At 37.3% G+C, this 19,796-nt stretch overlaps 1 protein-coding gene across 1 annotated transcript in view; it reads left to right on the top strand.

Annotated features, from left to right (window-relative positions):
* CDK14 (cyclin dependent kinase 14) overlaps positions 1-19,796 on the top strand; it is a gene marked incomplete at its 3' end in the record, with an annotated part of 228,221 nt that overhangs the window by 65,937 nt on the left and 142,488 nt on the right. The window contains exon 3 of the mRNA XM_026074401.1: positions 14,339-14,584. Within this exon, the coding sequence (XP_025930186.1) occupies positions 14,339-14,584 (246 nt within the window). The remainder of the gene's footprint in view (positions 1-14,338; positions 14,585-19,796) is intronic.

Raw genomic sequence — 19,796 nt, 5'->3', positions numbered from 1 at the left:
TCCTTGATGTCTCTGATTCCGGATAGGAAGAACTTCAAAAAGTTAGAGCTGAGAAAACTTAAAATAGTTAAAGTTGTATCTTGCTGCACAGGAGGTTAGCCAGCCTTTGGGAGGCTTAAAAGTCATAAAAAGAGTTAGTTAGATGACCATTCTTTCCATCTGTTTGTCTGGGTAAATCTTAAAACAAAATGAAACAAACCCACTAGGTTTTAATGCTTGTTTTTTTTCTAGAGCTGTAAGCTTGGATGGGCTATTTAAAAAGTTGACCTGCCAGTTACTTCCCACACAAATAGGTATTTTCTCTCTGGCAGGCAGTTCTTGTTTCTCTGAGAGACCCTGTAGACTAGAAAATTGATAGTACTATTAAAAGGGTTTGTGATTACACTGCAGCAGAAATATCCGTAGTCAATCACAACTTGTAGTTGGCTTGGACATTGCCAGAATGAGTCACAAAGCTCCAGCGGGAATCCAGCTGTCGTTAGGTAAGAGATTATTTTGTTCTTTAAGGAAAGCCGTTGCACGGTGCCAGCTAGCACTGCGCTTTTTGCATGGCGTAGCTTCTGCTGCGCTGTCATGGGTTGACCTGGGTGGTCAGGAGGAATTTGCTGGGGAGAGACCTTAGGAGAATGGTGACCCCGGTCAGGTGAGGCTGCCGGACACTAGCGTAGTGTCAGCTCTAGTATGGGTGTGGGAGCTGGGGTGCCCCCTTAAAGAAGGCAGGAGCTGCAAAGTGATCCGACTGTTGGGCTTACTGCCGCTTGAGGAAGTCTTTGCAAGGCAAGAATACTTAGCTGTCAGGCAGACCTACGTCTGCTTTGTGAATTTGGTTTGATATTACTAGCATTAGAATTTCCACCAAGTACATCTCCTCCTAAATGTTTCAGGTACTCTTACAATGATAATTATGTCTTACAAAACATACTGAAATGAAGGAGAGTATTCTAGCAAATATAAATTGAAACAATGGAAACACTGTGATACCGGTGCTCCAAAGACTATTTCTGAACTAAAAGAAAACTTAGTTGCTGTTCTTAAATCGAGAAGCAAAGGTTAAATGTTCTGTTTTGTGAGCTTGAGTTTCCTTAGGTAGGTCTAGACTGCAGCTTTCGACATCTTCAATAGGTTTTTCTTTTGATTCAGTGACAGGACGGTACATGAATGGAGAGCTGGTTGGTTAAGTAATAGATTCTTGAGGACTTTTTTTTCCCTGCTCTCACAACATTAATGTCAGAACAGCTTCTCCCTTACAGCGGCAGCTCTGTCTATCATGACATGCTTCCTTCACATACATGACTTCTGTGTTTTGGTATAGTTCAGTAAATACCTTTCTGTGATTACTTGTTTTTGAGGTTTTTATTATGTACTGTCAAAATTACTGGTCATGTGCATCTCTTTCAAGCATGGCATATTTTTCATTGACACTTTCCATGCTACTCCCTAATAAAAGCATAGGTATACTTCTGCATTTAGCGATTTAGAAAAAAACAAGTAGTGAAAAAATAATTTAACTAATGTTGCTGGTGGGTCTTGAATTCAGAGGATGGTTTTGTATTATAAGATTTTTGTATCAACAGCACAAACAGAGCATTTTGACTCTATAAAAAAAAACTGTTGGGCTTTTTCCTCTATTGCTAGTGCCCTGAAGTAGTATTGTGATCTTATTCTTTTGTTTATCGTGTTTTTGTATAGATGGATTTTCTCTGTAGTTCTTGTATCAATTCTGGATTGGCCTATAGAGGATGCAGAAGCAGGCGTTTTTACTTCTTAGTTGGTTTTCTCCGTGATGGTGCACTAGTTAGAAACGATGTGAAAATTATGGGKTTTTTTTGTTTGTCTTGCAAAGATTTAGAATTTATGAATCGAATTTGGCTAACTTCATGCTACGGTAGAACTTGCTGTCTTATCCTAGTGGCTATGAGATCCACTGCAGCTTCTGACTGAAAAAAAATTGTGATAAAGTTAAGCTAGGTTTTATAGAAATATCCAGTAACCTAAGCTAGTAACAAATATCAGATCAGGAAGCTTTTGAACCATTCTGTATCATTCTGTCCTAGAAATCTGGTAGGATTTCATGTTAGTTACATTTCAATTCTGCCCTGTAGGATGTTTATAATTGTATTAAACTTTATACAACTTACCTAAAGGGGAAAGTACCAAATGTTGCCAATTGAGCAGTAAGTGAACAAAACCAGTAGAAATACGCATAATGCCTGTTTATGTATTGTGAAAGCTCAGCCTCATTTAATTAATTTCTGATACTTTTTATCCTGCTGGCTTAGTATGTTTTAATATGGGCTGTCCCAGTCTATTAAATCTTTGTGTAAAGTGCAAAGAAAAAATTATAGCTTGTCCAGACTTGCTTGTAATTTTTTTTCTTTAATGAACAAGTATGTTCTGTTGATGAATGCTGGGTATGGAAATGTCATTTTAATGTTATAAATAAGACATGTCTTGGAAAGTTCTACAGCTTAATGCTGGGGCAGGGGGATGGCAGGTCTTGCTGCTGCCTGGGGAAGCAGTTGAACCATCACTCAGAACTTTCAAGTTGGTGAGGAATTCCTTGTATTTGGCAAAGTAGTTCAGATACCCAGCAGATTATAATTACAAAATGCAATTATACTGCTGGTAGGGGCATAGCCTTGCAGGAAAAGGCATACAAAATATCTGCAGTCAGTCTCAGTTTTGTGAAATATTTTCATCAGAAACTTAATGTAGTGAAAGGATGGAGGACTCAGACTTCTTACTGATGTTTTAACTTTAGACATGTTTTTTGATCAGTTTGGTTCTTGGAACTGCTTGCTTGTTGAAAGTAGGAACTCATTCAAAATGAACTCACAGCTTTGAAGGCCCAGATTGCCACCAGCTCCAGAAGGCTCACTTGTTTTGTAGTGTTGCAGATTTTTCCTTAGAACTGATTTGAACAAAGTCATAAATCTACTGCAGGACATGTTTTCCCATGAACACATCAAAGTTGCAGCAGTGATAGTAACTTTTCTGTTGAAATACCTAGTTTTTTGAAGACTGAACATTATCTCTATGCCATTCAGAGAATTCGTCTTACAAAATTACAGTTGTCCTTGCTAATGGTGAGCTTTTCTCACTGTCATTTTGAAACTCTCCCTTTTAAGTTTGATACATCTTTACCATAAAAGATAAGCTATAGCGTTCCTTTTATTTTGAATAACTACAATTTTTATTGCAGCCCCCGACAGAATCCATAGTTATGGGACACAGTAAGTTTGCAGGGATTTCTGCCATTTTCCAGTGTAGCATATTATATACTGAGAGGCCAGTTTTATTGTTTTTTTACACCTTTTTGCTTTGAAACTCATGTGCTACTGCAAGTTTGACAAATCTGCAAAAAATCTGCTGGAAAATTCCTTTAAGGCTTTTCATTCAACCTTTGTAGAATTCTGTATCCAAGTAATTTAACTGAAGAAAAAAACAAGATAAAAAAAACAAAAGGTGTATATGAGATCCAAATACAGATGAGGACTCTCTTCATTTAATTGTTTGTGAAGCTGGACTTGTCATCCTCATTTGAGCTCAGACTTTCATAAAAGGAAAACATTGGCAGAAGGGTTGCGGATGGTTGTTACTGAGATTTCTAGGAGACTAAGTTGGAGTACAGGTTACTCAGATCTCTGAAGAGTACTCAGACTGGGCAATAATGACAAAGTTTTCACTCTTTTTCTGTCTTTACCTTTACACTGTGCTGATTTGATCAAGAATACCTTGTCAAATTCAGTTGCTCAGAAGCTAATATGTCAGGGACCAGATCTGGAATGGCTCGGAGAGCTTATCTTCTCTTGTGATACTCTTCTGCCTTGGAAGCTGCATTTCTCAAGCTGTAAGGTTGCTGACCTCAGGGATGAAGCATGTAGGAGCAGGAGAGATTTCTTTCTTGGAGCCAGAATGAAGCTTTGAAATGCACTAGTTGAATGAAATAACTCATTACCTAGTTCTTCCTCTAGCTTTAGGTGAAGATAGTAAGTAAATAAAAAATTTTTATAAAGGAATTGGTCTGAATGAAGAAAGAAGAACCAAACTGATTTGCCATTCTAGTCTTGACTTATTTTTTGGGAGGCACTTTTTTAGGGTCTGGTGAAAATACGTGAGACTCCCATTGATTTGTAGTGGACTATATAGCATACTGCCTTAGTGCAATGAAGTTTGCTGTCACAGCTAACAAAAACTGGTTGGAAAACCATTACATCTGCAAATACATATATTTTGCAAAGATTATTGTGTAATGTAACATGTCCCCTCCCTCTTTTATAAGAAAAACTGCTCTTCATCTTATATATGTAGAGTGGTCTTGGGTTCTTAAACCATCTTGGTCTGATTTCTCAGTCTGAAATGAGCTCTCTGATTAATTACTAATTATAAATTACGTTCATGTCTCATTGTATCTCATTATACTTCAGACTCACCAGATAGAAGAATTTAATTGAGTATTTGGGCTTTACTCTTACACTATCAGTTGGCATTACATAACCAATTCTGACCAAAGCAGTAGTTTTTGTTATGGTCCCTGCTTGTAGAAGAAGAATTCTGGTTTCTGTTTTGGTATGTGAGCACTTGATGGTGGCTATAGCAGAATCAAGAAGCTTGCTAGGATAGGCAAAGGAGCCTAAAGGAACTAGGTAAAACCAAATTTTCAAGTCATTGAGTTGTTTACCATATATTTCCCTAAAAATCTTACTGACACAGCCTCAGAATTTATCAGAAATATACATTTTGCTGTTATTTCTCTCAAGATTTCTCACATTAGGATGTGGTAGTGGAAAGACTTACTTCATTTTTGGATGTATCTTCGATTACTTCATGCTCAGAGGGGAGTGTTGGAGGACAGAATAAAAATACAAACCTGTAAGCTCAGAAAGACTTAATATAAGGTTAATACAAAGCTACTAATAGTGCATTTATGTGAGGAAAACTGTATAAACTTGCATTGGCACATGTAGCCATCTGTTGGAGCAGGAGGTTGATATGGGAAAGGGGTTGAAAATATTTTTTAATCCTTATTTTTAAATGCTGTTCATATGGTTACAGAGGAGGATAGACAACAGATACAAATGGGTAACTAAGTAAAAGAATTCAGAAACCACCTGTCACAATTTCATGGGAGACTGTTTATACGCAGACACTTTTCTCCACTGTCCTGCTGGTTGCCGAGGAGTCTTTGACTGATGTTGGTCGCTGGAAGATGACCCACACTGATACCTCTGTTAATCCGGTCCTATGTCAGCCTGTTTGGTTAAATGGAGGAACGACCCTCCTGCTTTTGGATACCATAAATCTTATACTAGGTTAATGGAAGCAGCAGCCCAATTCTAAGACTAAAAGCTTGAATGCCGTATGATATGCTAGTTACTTTGTAATAAAGCTGAACATCAGGCAGGTAAAAGGAAGAATTCATTTGCCAATCTTTAATAATACTGTTATAAGATTTTGCAGTACAGCAATAGAGCAAAACTCCCCTTTAGATCAGCTCCATTAAGTTTCTGTCTCTTTTTATGCATGTTGCAGGCTGTCAGGATTTGTGCATGACCTTTAGCTGGGACCCTGTCCTTAAGTGACTCCTCCTGAGTACTGTTGTCATGGAACAGGATTTTGCTTTGGAGACATACAAGAGTTTTTATACACCTCAAGTCTAATCTGGATTCTCTTCAGAGTCATACCTTTTCTCCTATGAGGAGAACATCAATTTAATGGACTGAAAACTCACTCTTCTGAAATTGAGTGGTCATATCAACAGAAAGAATATTAATTTTAGAAATGCTCAGCTTCACCTTGCCACATCCAAGGGACATAGCGTCATGTGCAGTAATTCCTGACTCCCAGGATTGTGCTTGATCCACTAATCATGCTAATTTTTAGGTACTAATTTAGCAGAATGTGTTATGTTGCAGGTTTGGGGGAGTTTGGGAAGAAATTGTATAAGTGCTCTCTATAAAAAGTTGCAGTATAATACCTAAGTTTCCCTTGATTCAGGTGTTGAAACTTCTTTCAGATTTGTAGGCTTGGGCTTCCTACTTCAGGTCTGATCAGTTGGCCTTTATATGCAAGTGACTTGTTTCTCACTTGGCAATTCAGCACAGACATTTAATCTGCTCACCGAGTTCAGTGTTTCAGACAAACACAGAGAATTAATGTCAGAACTTCCAGTTCAAAAATGCTTTCATCTGGCACTTCTGTGACCTTTTCATATTTGCATTCTTCCATATGACAAGGACAGTTGGCTTAACATCAGCTTTAACTTCAAAAATAAAATGGCCATTTTTGGAATAAGCCTTTGATATGAGCTGTGAGAGATTCATGAGAATAAGTTTGTGTTAAGTACAGCAAGTATAATATGGTATTATTGGTTTCCCCTTTCAGTCTTAAGTCTGCTTTCAGTTGTATTTGCTAATTCATAGCAATCTTGGTATCCAAATAAAGTTAAACAAATAATACCTGAGTCTGCTCATTACAGTTCTAGGATACAGCTGAGCCTGTTACCCACAGAGGTTACCACACAAATTAAAATAGGCTCTCAGGATGGGAAAAGAAATGTTTATTCCAGTATTGTTTATTTCCTCAAGTCTTCCTCCCTTGTGTGATAGTTATTCTATTTCTTGTCCTTTTGTGTTTTTTTTTTCTTTAATTTTCTATTTCATTCAAGTTCTCCTGCTGCTCTTTTTAGCTGTGCCCATCAAATGTTCAAACCAAATACCTGGTACATCAGATTACAGGGAAAGGTGAGTGTTGAAGGACATCATTTGACTTTGAGCCTGACTAGGTTGGTAGTTCCAGTAGGAAATATGACCCTGTTGATGTCTTCTAGCACTACATGCTCTCCTACACCTTTCACAATTTTATTTGTTCCCTTATCTCATCACTCATCCTTCCTTGATCTTTCCCCCTACTTTCCCAACAGATAAACTCCCTTCTCGATCTCTTCTCATGTTAGGGTTTCTCCTTGTGGGTGCAGCAGTCTTCTGCGGCAGCTGCTGCTGACCCTTTCTTCTCAATGGAGCTAGCAACTGCTGTCAGCTGCCTGGAGGAGTTGCTAACAGCACCTGTGGTTATAGTGAGAAAGATCTGTCCTAATGCTTTGTGCTCCAAAGAGAATAATTGTGAAGATTGCCAGTTCCATTTTTATTTTGAACAAAACTGCTTATAATACTCCCAAACATTCCCAGATCATGTTTTATCAGTAGCAAATGTCAAATTTCAGGGCTGCTGGAATCTGCAGATGACTTCTGTAGTTCTCATTTTCCATGGTACCAAAGAACACTAGAAAATAAAATACTAACAAAAGGTAGTGAAAACTCATATCCAGATAGGAATTTTTTTCAGTGAAAATTAATGCTGGCCTTGTGCTCTCCAGCAATTCAGCTATTCAGCAGTTTGGTTAGCAGTCATTTGACTATTTATGTTTCTTTTCTTTTTTTTTTCTTTCCTTTTTTTTTTTAAACCCATCTGTCAGCTAAATGCAAGTACTAAGTCTTGTTTTCTGTAATAATGAGATTGTTGTGCTATCTTCCAGAGGGATTTGGCTCTACAAATTATAATCTGTCTTTATAACATTTCACTTAAAAAGCCCTACTGCTTTACAAAATTAATTAGTGCTCCCACTTTTTTCTTGTGGTAAGGGCAGGAACATTATTCTCATTTTTATCAACAGAAGAATGGAATTGTAGAGAGGTTAAGTGACTTCCTTGCCTCAAGACATTCAGTAATTTTTTTTTTTTCCTCTTGGGAGTTAGAGTTTGGATTTTCCTATACTGGGTCCTTTCATGCTTCTCCTGGTACAGAACAGATGGGAGAATTCAGATGTTTTGTTTTGATTTATCGGTAAGAAGTTTGGATGTTTGCTCTGGTATTTACCCAACTGATCACTTTTTCCATGATGTACACAGTGGGAATGACTAATAAAGAATAGAGGCACCAAAATGTGGATGATGATTTTGTGGTGATTTACATAAGTCCTTTTGTATTGGACAACTAAGGTGAAAATGTTTCAGCTTTGTAGGATGTTATATCTAGGAGTTGAAAAACATGTTTAATGAGTCTTTCGAAAAGATGTCATGAGCTTTAGAGTAGTATGTCTTTACATGTCACAAACATTGATTGCTTTTGTTTCTCCTGTGTGGTAGGATGTCTGGTCTGGCCTGCCAAAGTTTAAGACATGATTGTTCTTTGTTATTGAGGAAATCTTTATTCATATGAATAAATTCCACTGATATGGGACAACATGTCTTTTATTAAGTACCCTAACAGGTAATTAATTTAAGGGGCATTCATGACTGTTGTTAAATTTATGAACCATAAGGACTATAAATTACTTGCATCTTTTAAGTGATCACTTTCATTCTGTACATTCTAGAGTTATGACTTTTGTTTAAGTAATAAATTAATTAATCCAGCAATCTTTGACTTTAAGAATCCTGTTAGGGAACTCTTAATTTTGCCCACAATGATGAACAGAAAAAAATCTTGGGTTGAAACCGTATCATGGTAACTAAATCTGATAAACAATTTTTTTTTTTTTTTACATTAATCCCAGATGAAAATTAAGGAATGCTGTTTGAGGTGGCATAAGGTGTATCAGACACATCTGTCTTTAAAAATGATTCCATAAATGGTTATACTGATTTTTAATGGGGCATACTGTGAACTTTGAGCATGGAGCAAAAATACGCTTGTGAGTTCAGGCTCTTGTGATCATCTATAGAACTTCAGCAGTGATTTATTTGGGGAAAAAAGTTGCCTGTTTGCAGACATTATGGTCTTGAGATATGATAAATACTGTAAGGTGGAGGTGAGACTCCAGGAAATTGTAGTGTGGTGAGCCTTACTGCTGTAATGGTGGCTAAGCCTGTTTGTCCTAAAGCAGCTTCGGATCTCCTCAAACTGATTGTGGGACTGAGTAGGATGAGAGGCAAAAAGGCTGTGCCAGCTGTTACCCTGTGTGCTCTGCATTGTCTTCTCATTCTGAGCAGCAAGTAAGAAAGTGGAAGAGTGTAATCTATGCCGTGTGTTTTTGTGGTTCTAAAATTGGGAATTCTAAAGTGTCTTTTTTTTGTTGCTTTTCTAGGTGTATGGTAATAGTTCTTTTTACTTTAAAAATAAATAAACAAAACCACACAGAGAAATCATAAAGAACACTTTAAAACCAGAGAGCACTAACTTTTGTGAGGCTGCTTTTTTATTTTCCTTTACATTGCCAGAGACTGTGACATCTTAAGTAACACTGGAACTGACATGAATGTTTTGATTTGGTATATAAATCTTCCTTTCTCTATTACTGTCGAAAGTAGAGAAGAGCACTTCATGCAAAGGTGGGTCTTTGCTGTAGGTTTTAAGTGTCAAATATGACTTCTGTCTCATCATGTCTCTTTTTGTCTTACCTTTTTAACTAAGACTGGGTAAATAATTGTGGAAAAATTTAAAAAGCAGGTATATTTCAGTCATCCGGGCAAGCAGAAAGAATGAGATATCAGGGGTGGTTCTGATGGTTCTGGTGACTGCTTGGAATATTGTCGTACTGCTTGGCAGCGGAAGCAAAGCCACAAGGGGAAATACAGCTCTGTACTTTACATTAGGGACCCTTACATAAGAAATGTAATTGATGGGATGTTCTTAGAGAATTATATCTGTTTGACCACACCTAGGTTGACAGGTATTCTTTTCCCAAAGCTGAGTTCCAGGACACTCAACTGTTAGTACTGCTACCTTACTGGAACATTCATTTCTATTTTCAAATTAATTCTTTTCCCACAATCATTTGAGTCCTTGGATAATTTGAGTGCTGTTTTGGAAGGGGTAGGAAAGACACTTTTCCAAACACTAATATCAGACATGAGAAACTAGTTTCTGTAGGCCTGCGCTATTTTCTGTGGAGAAGAACAAGACTCCTTCCAAAGGGAGATACTCAGCACTGGACTCGAGTTTAGATCTTCTAGTATCTTGGTCTTGGAACTGAAGCAGAGACTTGGGGGATTAATCTCCTATATGTACAATTTGTTTGTGTGAATAACTTACAGATAACTACCTTTCTTTTGTTTTACCTTTCTTTTTTTTTTTTTTTTCCCATGCAGGAGGTGTCATTTTTTTGATATTAAGTCTGCTTGTGCAGCAGTTCTTGCTTACTGCAGTTTTTCATCATTTTTCTCTGAAGTACTATTGCTGTGATTCCTGCCAGGCTGGAATTTAAGTGATAGGAAGTGGTTGTAGCTTCTTTTCCATTTAATGTCTCGAGCAGTTTGACATACCCAAGGTGAGAGGCAGTGAATCAGACAGTGACTTTCTTGAGCCTTTACTGTTTTATGCATTGTTGAGAAGGAAAGTAATGTCTACTCAAACAATCCTTGTATGACAGAGGTTTTTGGCATATTGCCTGTTACACTTGTAATAATCTATAGCTATTAAAGGTATTAAGTTGATTGGCCTTTTGTTTATCCAATTTCCTCTAAAAAAGAGAGAAGGCATAATCCAAGAAAGGATTCCTCTGTTCCCCAAAGTTATTAGATCTGCTGGCAGAAATATCTGTTCTGAAAGATAAACAAAGAAAAAATGCCTCTGTTCCCCAAAGTTATTAGATCTGCTGGCAGAAATATCTGTTCTGAAAGTGATAACAGTGACTTCATTGCATCTATTTTAAAAGCCAAGTAGTTTTCTGAAATAGCTTATACCACTGAGAGTGAATTGCATAGCACTGCTGAAACTTTTGCTTTGAATGTAGTTTTGGCAGGTGGGGTGGAGTGGGCAATACCAAATCATGGTAGATACTCCTAAAAGGGAAAAAAATCACTTAATATTGACATACTTAATGTTTTCTTGTATGATGATTTAAACTGAAGAAACAGTTATTCAGTTAGTAATTAAAACTGCTTAAAGGCTTATGCTGTTTGCTAGATGGTCATTTTCATGGCTATGAACGTGTGTCTGTTGTGACAAATACCGTGCTTTATTTGGAAAACGGTCCTTAATCTCTCATGTGAAAAGAAAACTGCAAATAAGAAGCTGTGAGGCTTGGGAGACTTCTTCTGACTACCAGCAAGGAACTACCAGACGATAGACAGTGGTCTACACTTCTAAGAGCATCTGATGTTAAGTATCTGTATATACCATTTAAGAATCCCTTTCTTATGCAGTAAAGGGAAAAATGATACTTTAAAGACTGAATTAGTGTAATACAAAAATTCAAACCTGTGCTGTTCCTAAATGTAATCTGGTCATCCCAGTTGAATCTAAGATCATTTTTATGGGCAAGATCTCCAAACTACCTTATGCGTCAGTCTTGTTCAGTACACTGTGGCTTAGTTGCATAAGAAGTTACTGTAAAATCAGTTCTAACAGTAGGTAAAGCATGCGAATGGCAGGTCTGTGCACCCTTTGCCCAACGGCAGTAGAAGCAAGGTGGTTATGGTAGCTTAGCTCTTGCTGAAGGAGGGAAAGCTGAAATTACCATGTATTTACTGCAACCTTAAGGTGTGTAATTTTGAACTTATAGCCAATGCTCAGCACTGATGTTTCTGACTTGCCCCTTTCAGATTTTACAGAGCAAAGTTTCAGTGTTAAATCTGACTTTGTCTAGCAATGAAAGAAGGTATGGTAAAATGACTAGTTAAATACTGTTTCCCTTCGGAGTTAAGATAGGTGGATTGGAAATGCGTGCCTCTGGAGAATGGTGGACACCTGGCTGTGTTGGTTTCTCAGTGTGTCCTGGTCAGCAGTCACTAAGGGAGAATGTTTTATTAATGTTAGTGGCCTGTTGATACACGTGAGTGAGAAGTGGTGAATGACCCTCAGTGACGGCACTGGAATAAGAAGTGCTCCACTGGCAGAGCAGGCAGAGGGAGTAGGGCACAACGTCTCCATCTGCACTTCTCTGCAGTCTCTGTTGCTGGTGGCACAGTGCTCAGCCTGTGTGTCTGTTGCTTCCCAGAGACGTTCCACTTGCAAGAAGGGGCCTGGTTGGTGTATGTCTTGGTTTTAGACATTTGAAAGTTTCCAGTTGGCTATTAGAAGACTGTTGTGGGCATTTTTTTTATCCTACTCCAGATTCAAACAAGTGACCTGAAGGTGAAAGTGTGTCCCCTCAATATCTAATTCCAAACTACTACTGCTTCCACTAGGGAGATGATCAATAGTAACTGATGTGTTGCAAATGTGTGGGTGGTGGGGTTTTATTGGTGTTTTTTTTAACGCAACGCTTTCTTAGCCCATATTAGAGTTAGACATGGAGGTAAGTTTTCCCGTGGAAAAAGAAACACGAAACAGCAGTCACGGCATCGTTATCTCTAGTACATTTATAGCTGTGGATTGCAAACAGGCAACCAGCTACAGGTGGCCTTTGGTAATTTGGAAGGAAGACAAGTACAGCTTCTGAACCTTTTCTCCCTACACTCTGCCCCTGTTTTCTAGATCGTAAGATCTTGGAAGCTGAGGAATACTTCTTCTCATTTTCTGTTTCATTCGTATCCGTGTCGATAAAGCAAAATGAAAGTGTTGCTATTTTACATTATGTCAGAACATCTTCGTTGATAGCAAGCATTATATGAGCATGGATCTGGAAAGGACAGTGGGAAGTGTGTGGGTGCAGGCCTGCATGTGTAAGTTGTCTGAGGGAAAAGAAGCCAATTAATTTTACAAGAAGACTAATTAAAAATTCTTTATGCAGCAGTTCTTTATCTTTTCTCTTGGAAGTAAATGAAATATACCAGAATTATATATTTGCTTTAATTTTGGCTAAAGAGGGTATTCTCATTTGGAATGAAGAGGGTTTATTCCTTGTCTCAGTTAAAAGTTGGGTAAGTTGGAAAAACACTGTAATGAGAAGAAATGTGGACCCTTGTAAAGCCTGATTTGTAATGCTAGTAATGTCCGTCAATTAGAGCTGAACTCATGTATGACAGTTTGGCCAGATGGCACGGTGCAGCAAGTGTACTTTAATTATTTAAACTACAGAAGAAATCTTTGATCCGTTGTTACAGTGGATCATTAAAACCACACCAGATCAAAAACACAAGGTGTAGTTACCCATTACTTCTAGGAACAATTGAAATAAATTGGATTTCAAGGCACAGAATTCTACAGAGGAAACTGCAAAAAATAATTTACTGGAAGAGGTTTGTATTGGAGATGCTTTGGGTTATGGGAGAAGAGTCCTGTTTAAATACTTTATTAATACAGTTGTTTGACGTTCGACCCATTTTATGACAGCAAGTTTTCAAAGATGCTTTGATTGTATGTACTTAAATGGAACATTATGTTTGTTTAATTGTATGCATGTGAATAGTACAGTTGATAGCTAATTAATACTTTCTATCCTTAAATACTTGCAAATTATCTTTGAAAAATTATATTGTGGGTTCTTTTGATTTGCCTTATGATTTAAGGAGCCTCTAGGGTCTGCTTGCATCCCAATTTATAGCTTTTCCCTGTAGCCGTGAAAGCTAAAATTATTCCTTTTCTTCCCAAGTGAAAGTTGAGTCTCTAATGGCTGAATAGAAGCTGAGGCTCCAGTAAAAGAAAAAAGAAAAAAACCCGTACAATTGTATGGTTTTAACAAATGTCTTATAAATTAGAATATATTAAGACCAAGTATATAAAACTCTGTAGCTGGAATATCCAGACTTTCTGTTCTGCTCTTTTCTTTTGAACTAGCGCTAGTCATGTTTTGGTAGATCAGGAAGCAAATTGTGGACTTTAAAGTTTGGCAGAATCATACTTCACAGTGAAGAAAGAATTGAACTTCTGTGCTTTAGTGTGCTATTCAGCTGTGCTCTCACGTTTCAGTGCCTGGGAACTGATTTACTGATTTGATTTTCTGAGACATATGGTGATAATAACAATAACACTGTATAAGCATTATTTAAAAAATACAATAATACACTGGTATTGGTTCTTTGGCAGGCCAGCACTGAAGTTCACGCACAAACTACCATCATTTTCTTAAGTTTAGTCTCATCCAATTTTAAACAAATGGAAATCAATACTGCTTGCAGATATCAGTCACTAGATTTGAAGAAGAAGTGAAGTGGCACTGTTACAAAGAACACACTGTAGAACTTGAGAGAGAATACACACACGTATGAATTCTATGCCTGCTCTTCTTCTGCCTTTCTTTTTCGGGATCTTATAGTACACTGTGCAAGTGTGCGCTTTTTATTGGTACAACTGTTAGTGTGTGTCCACTATGTAAAATGCACGTGTAGTTTGCAGTCATAAAATTGGAATAGAAAATGAATGCTTATGAAATCCAGTGCTTTTTTTGATGCTGAAATGTGGATTGATATGCACTTTAAGCCTGTTACAGTGAATGAATGCTGTTTTTTCCTTTCAGATATGTGTCACAAAGATGTCTACACGGAACTGCCAGGGAATGGATTCAGTGATCAAACCTCTTGATACAATTCCTGAGGATAAAAAAGTCAGGGTTCAGAGGACGCAGAGTAGTTTTGATCCATTTGAGAAACCAACCAATCAAGTGAAGAGGGTTCATTCAGAGAACAATGCTTGCATTAACTTCAAAACTTCATCTGCAGGGAAAGAATCACCTAAAGTTAGACGGCATTCCAGCCCTAGCTCTGTAAGTTCATAATACCAATATCTGTACATGTACTAGATGATGGAATAAATAACACTGAATATATGTTTTCTCTCTTACAAAGGAACTGAATACTTAAGAAGCTTATGGCTGCTACTAAAAGTGTTTTACATATATATGTGTAGTGTTTTACTGTAAGATGTAAAGTATGTGTGTATATATACATATATACACATACATACATATGTATATATAAAATATGAAAATAAAACTTGAGGAAATAATATATTTTGAGATTCCTCTCAGATATTAGCTAGTTTATCTCATAGGGTTTCTAAGCATTTTGCTCTCCTGATTCTGGTAGGGCATTACAGCTTCTACAATGTTTATGATGCATATTTTGAAGAGGATTGCTTATTTGTAAAGAGGAAGTTTAGGAAACCACATGAATTGCTCCTTCAATTTTTGGATTTAGGTTTTAGAGAAACTTCAAAACCAAATAATATTTGACAGATTGTATTTGCATTTTGAAATTCTCTTTTTAAAATCAAATAGTAAAAATGCATTTTTTTCCTGTCATAAACAGGGTGTGTGTGTGTGTGCGTGTGTGTGTCCGCGCACATGCAAAAACAGCTGAGAAGGGTTTGGTGATGCATTACCATTTTTGTTTTTTCTTTAGTATTTTGAAAGAAACTAAATAAATAAAATGTCATATCTTTTATGAATAATGCCCCAGACAGATTTCCCCCAAGAGACCTTCAAAATTATTGAAAAACTATTTCTGTTATGCTTTGGCAGGAAAAATCCATAATAATGTGACCTTTGAGTTGAAGATTACAGATCTAATCAGAATGTACGTAATACTTCAGATCTTAGTAGGCATGAAAATAATTTAAAAGGTTGATTATCTCTTTTTTCTTTCTTTCTTTTTTTTTTTCCCCCCTCTATCTTCTGGACATCATCTGTCCTCTGTACAGAAGTTTGACTGAATTCTGTCTAACTTCTAAAAAGAAATGCCAGAAATTTATTTTCTCTAGATGAGCTTTGTTTAACCCATGTGAACTTAACAGATAAGATGTCATGCCTCTAGGGGACTGTCCTTTGTAGAAAAGGTTACATTTTAAAATGTAACCATCTGCAGCAAAAAATAAATTTGCTTTTCCATCATCATGTTGTGTTATATATCTGCTGCCAAAGATGTCTCCTGCACGTTCCATATCAATCCATAACAAGGAGTTCTTAGTGAATGTTTAACAGTTATAAAGCTATTACACTCACCAAAGCAGGATTTTGTTTTTCTCAGATTGTTTTGGAGGGAGTTGTTTGGTGCAGGCACTCCAACCCCTATATATTCAATATGCTATGTGTTATTCAGACCTTGGCTATTTATTTTCATATTAACATGTTCTAAAATAAAACTTGGGTCTTTTTAGAAGATGAGAAGCTTGGTGCCTGATACAACTTGAACCTTTTTTACTTGCGTGTGATGCCTGTTTGTTATTTGGCACCACAATTGTCAATTTAAATGAATTTATTTGAAAGTCCTTTCTTATTTTTTTTTTCTTTGTGGCATTAGCTTATTTCCCATCTCTGCTGTTTTTGTCTTGTTCCTCTTAGAAACTATTACTAATTTCTGTGAATGCTTTACATACTCCTTTCTATTAAAACTGAAGGCTTTTATTTGCTTTAGCTTCCAGAATTTTGAAACAGACTTATTTTGACACCGCGTACTGAAGTCTTGTTCTTCTTTCCCAGAGGGCCCATGCAGTCTCCAAGGATCCTCGTATTTTCCCATATAAATGATATTAATGCTTCCTTTGCTTGTACATGGCTGGTTAGAGCCCTAGCTAAACAAACGTTTTTGCTAATCTTCTCTTATGCAGAGTCACACAGACTTGGTGAGGGCTTCTCCTATGGTGAAGGAGATGCATAGGAATTTCCTGAAATGCAGTTCTGATTTTTTAACTTCTTGTAATTCTCCCTGGTTTACAGAGCTCTGTTCTGTGAAGTGGCTGCTTTCTTGCTGCTTCAAGGCAGCATGAGTGATTTTTTACTCTTCCTCACAAACAGTGCTCATAAAAACACCTGAGGGAGAATAATTTATGGTATAATGATAGTATCCATGTCAATGAAGAAGAAAGAAAGTAACTTCACAGCAAAAGGCAGTGGTGGCCTCTCTGCTGGTCGCAGATCACGCAGGTCCCAGTGAGCCGACCCTGCACTCAGATGTCCACGGCAGAGACGCCATCAAGTCCGCTCTTCCCTTCCCCAGCGCCTTGACACATTGCATTGAGCACATTTCATTGAGCATCTGTCTGTGTGGTTGGGTGCAGGAATTCATCATTCTCTGGTTTTGAATTACACACGAATTGACTAAGGAAGAGTTTTGGTTTCTTTTTCTTCTAGCCCTGATGTTGTGTAGCAGATGCCCTTGCTACTTCCTCTTTTGCTTATTACTTGTTTTCCTTTTGTGCCAGAGAGCTGTCACGTATGCCCCAGTGTTGAATTATACCTTGATTCTTTGGAAATGCTTCTCCTGTATAGATTATACCAATCTGAACTGGCATTTCAGTTTCTGCAAATACTCTCCTGAGGATGGTATGCCCTCTGGGTCATAGTGGCTACAGTTACGCAGTTGTTTCCATTTTGGCTCTGCTTTCTATAAACTTTTAAAGATACTCTGATAGATGGATGCTACCTGCAATCTTCACTTTCCACACTTCATTACTAGAGACATTGAATCTGAAAATGGCTTCCTTTTAGTCTCTTTCCTTTTTCCTAGTTTAAAGTCCTCTGTACTCATCAGCTGAAGAACTGATGTATGACAGAAGGTAAATGGCAGAGGCCTACTGTCTCTGTATCCCTTGCAGATTTACCACCTGCTCTCTGCTCAGGTGGAAGTCCATAATTTGTCTGAAAGATAACATTTTTCAAGATGCCTCCTGGAGGACTGTCTTTAGATGGTTTAGGCCTAGGGCATTTAGGTTCAGTTTAGATTAGTGTCAGAAGCTTGTTGGCTACCTGGCAGTTACCAGCTTCCATGTTTGAAGATCACCAAGTAATACATGGTCCATTTTGTTTTCTGAACCTTCTGATGTTAATGGGCAAGAGCTCTGCACCTTGTGGTGAGAAAGACCATGTGGAGAAGTTTGGGAAAGCTGGAACTCAGTGTTCCTGCCCACAGACTGTCACTCGGAAAATAAATTATTTGCTTTTCAACATGAAGTAATTTTCTGCAGCTAATGTCACACCTTTCTGCAACCCTGTAGAAATCCTGTGTTGTTAATTAGTGTCATAGCATAGAATAAGAAGTTAGCACGTTGTTCTTACCAAAAAAAAAAAAAAGTTTAATGTTTAAAGTCATTCGATCTGATAGTTAAATAGTCATTATGTAAAACAGTGACATTGCATTTTATTTTCTTGGTTTTTCCCTTCTATTAAACATAAGAAAACATCTATGAATCTGATTTCAAAACTCTAATTTGTTTGAGGTTGAATGTTATTACTGAATGAAATTTTCAGCAGGACAAACATAGGCTTTTTTAACATATTAGAATTACTGTTTGGATGATCTTCACTTGGAAGGGAATGAACTAAGTGTAGGCCTACCTGTGCATCCCTTGTTGGCCACTGTCGGCGGAGGGCAGCTTGGCGAGACGGACCCTGGTGCTGCCCCAGCACAACTGTTGCTATGTTCTGCCCTGAGCATGGTGCATGACTAATAATGTCTTTAATTAAGCAGGCGGCTCCAACTTGAAATCTAGTCTTTCAAAAACTGAATTCACAGCACATGTTGCAGAATGCCCCTGTCARCTTCTAGCTTTACAATCAAACTTCATATATATGTGTATGTGTGTGTGTGTATATATATATGTATATATGTATATATCTTTATTAACTATCAATCTGAAAATCTTTTGCTTACCAAAGAAAGAAACTTGATTTTCTCCTCTCCCTAACAGAATAAAGAGTAAAGCTATAAAATAAACTGGATGGGGAGAAAGGCAGGGAAGCACAACTCAAAAACAACCCTCTCTCCACCAAATAAAACTTGTTTTGAAAGATGAGTTGAATCTGCTCCTCTGAAAGCTGGATTTGAGATCCCTACTTTCTGGGCATGTGGCCTTATTTATTGTTCTCTAGTTTAAGATAAAGTTTTATTGTATACAAGGTACACATTTTATATACTAAAATAGTGCTGTCACACAGTATGTAAATAGAATTTTGCATTTTTATAACCTAGACATCTGGTCAAGATTTAGTTACCTGATGGTACACATCAGTGTTTATTCTTTGATTGGCTTAAGATCCATGGCAATGATCTGTTAATTTAAATATCATGCCAGGTTATGCACACTATCCTTCAGTTACTTATTTAAATCTAAATGCAGTGAAACACTACTTTTCTACCAACTAACATAAATGTAAAATATGCATTGAGATGAAAATTAATTGGATAAGCAGTGTGTTATTGCTTTTATTTTTTTTTTTCACTCATTTTTGGGAGTGCAGCCTTTCATCTGCTTTTGTAACTTTAATTTTCAGTCGTATTATATGCAACTTTAATCTAAAAAGAAATGCATCAAAAAGCATGATTTGATTCTGTTTGCACTTTGTAAATCTGTTGCATAAGAGATCTAACTGCAAAGCAGAAACTGAACTTGCTTGTTAATAGATCAACTGTGAATTAGCCATAGTCAGGAATTTGTCTCAAAGTGAATCATCTTTTGTGTCTGCCTGAGCACTTTGTGTGCCATGCTTACCAGTCTGCCTGTTCTGGAATAGGGAAGCTTTTCTATTTTTGTGAATCCATTACTTCAAGGGTAACTGCATCCCTTCCTGGTGGGTGCTTTTTATGGAAGTAAGATCATTCCAAAGTTCAGTGTAGAGAGTCAATTTTTCTTTTCAAGGACAAGGACAGTTTTTTTTCTGGAGGGATACTCTTTAAATGATAAAAAGTGGTAGTTGGTCCAGCTCTTATGCTTTAATAGTCTGGAGCACAAGTAAACATCTTTAAAAACTGCATCCAGCCCTTTCAGAAAGAGCTCTATAGTAGCTCCTGCTCAGATTGTTCTTAATTTATGGCTGCGTGTGGAAGGGATAGAAAGACACAAGTGACGGGAGGGGAATCAGACATTCGGAGACCTCCGTTTAATGTTCAGTTTGGATTCTTGTGCATCTCTGTATCCCTTGAACACTGTCCTTGAGAACAGTCCCAATTGAAAGATTTAAAAAGAAAGAAAAAAAGTTTGGT

This window comes from Apteryx rowi, unplaced genomic scaffold (genome assembly GCF_003343035.1).
Source record: "Apteryx rowi isolate R43461 unplaced genomic scaffold, aptRow1 scaffold_388, whole genome shotgun sequence".
In the NCBI taxonomy this organism is placed as follows: Eukaryota; Metazoa; Chordata; class Aves; order Apterygiformes; family Apterygidae; genus Apteryx; species Apteryx rowi.
This window is presented reverse-complemented; position numbering and strand designations above follow the sequence as displayed.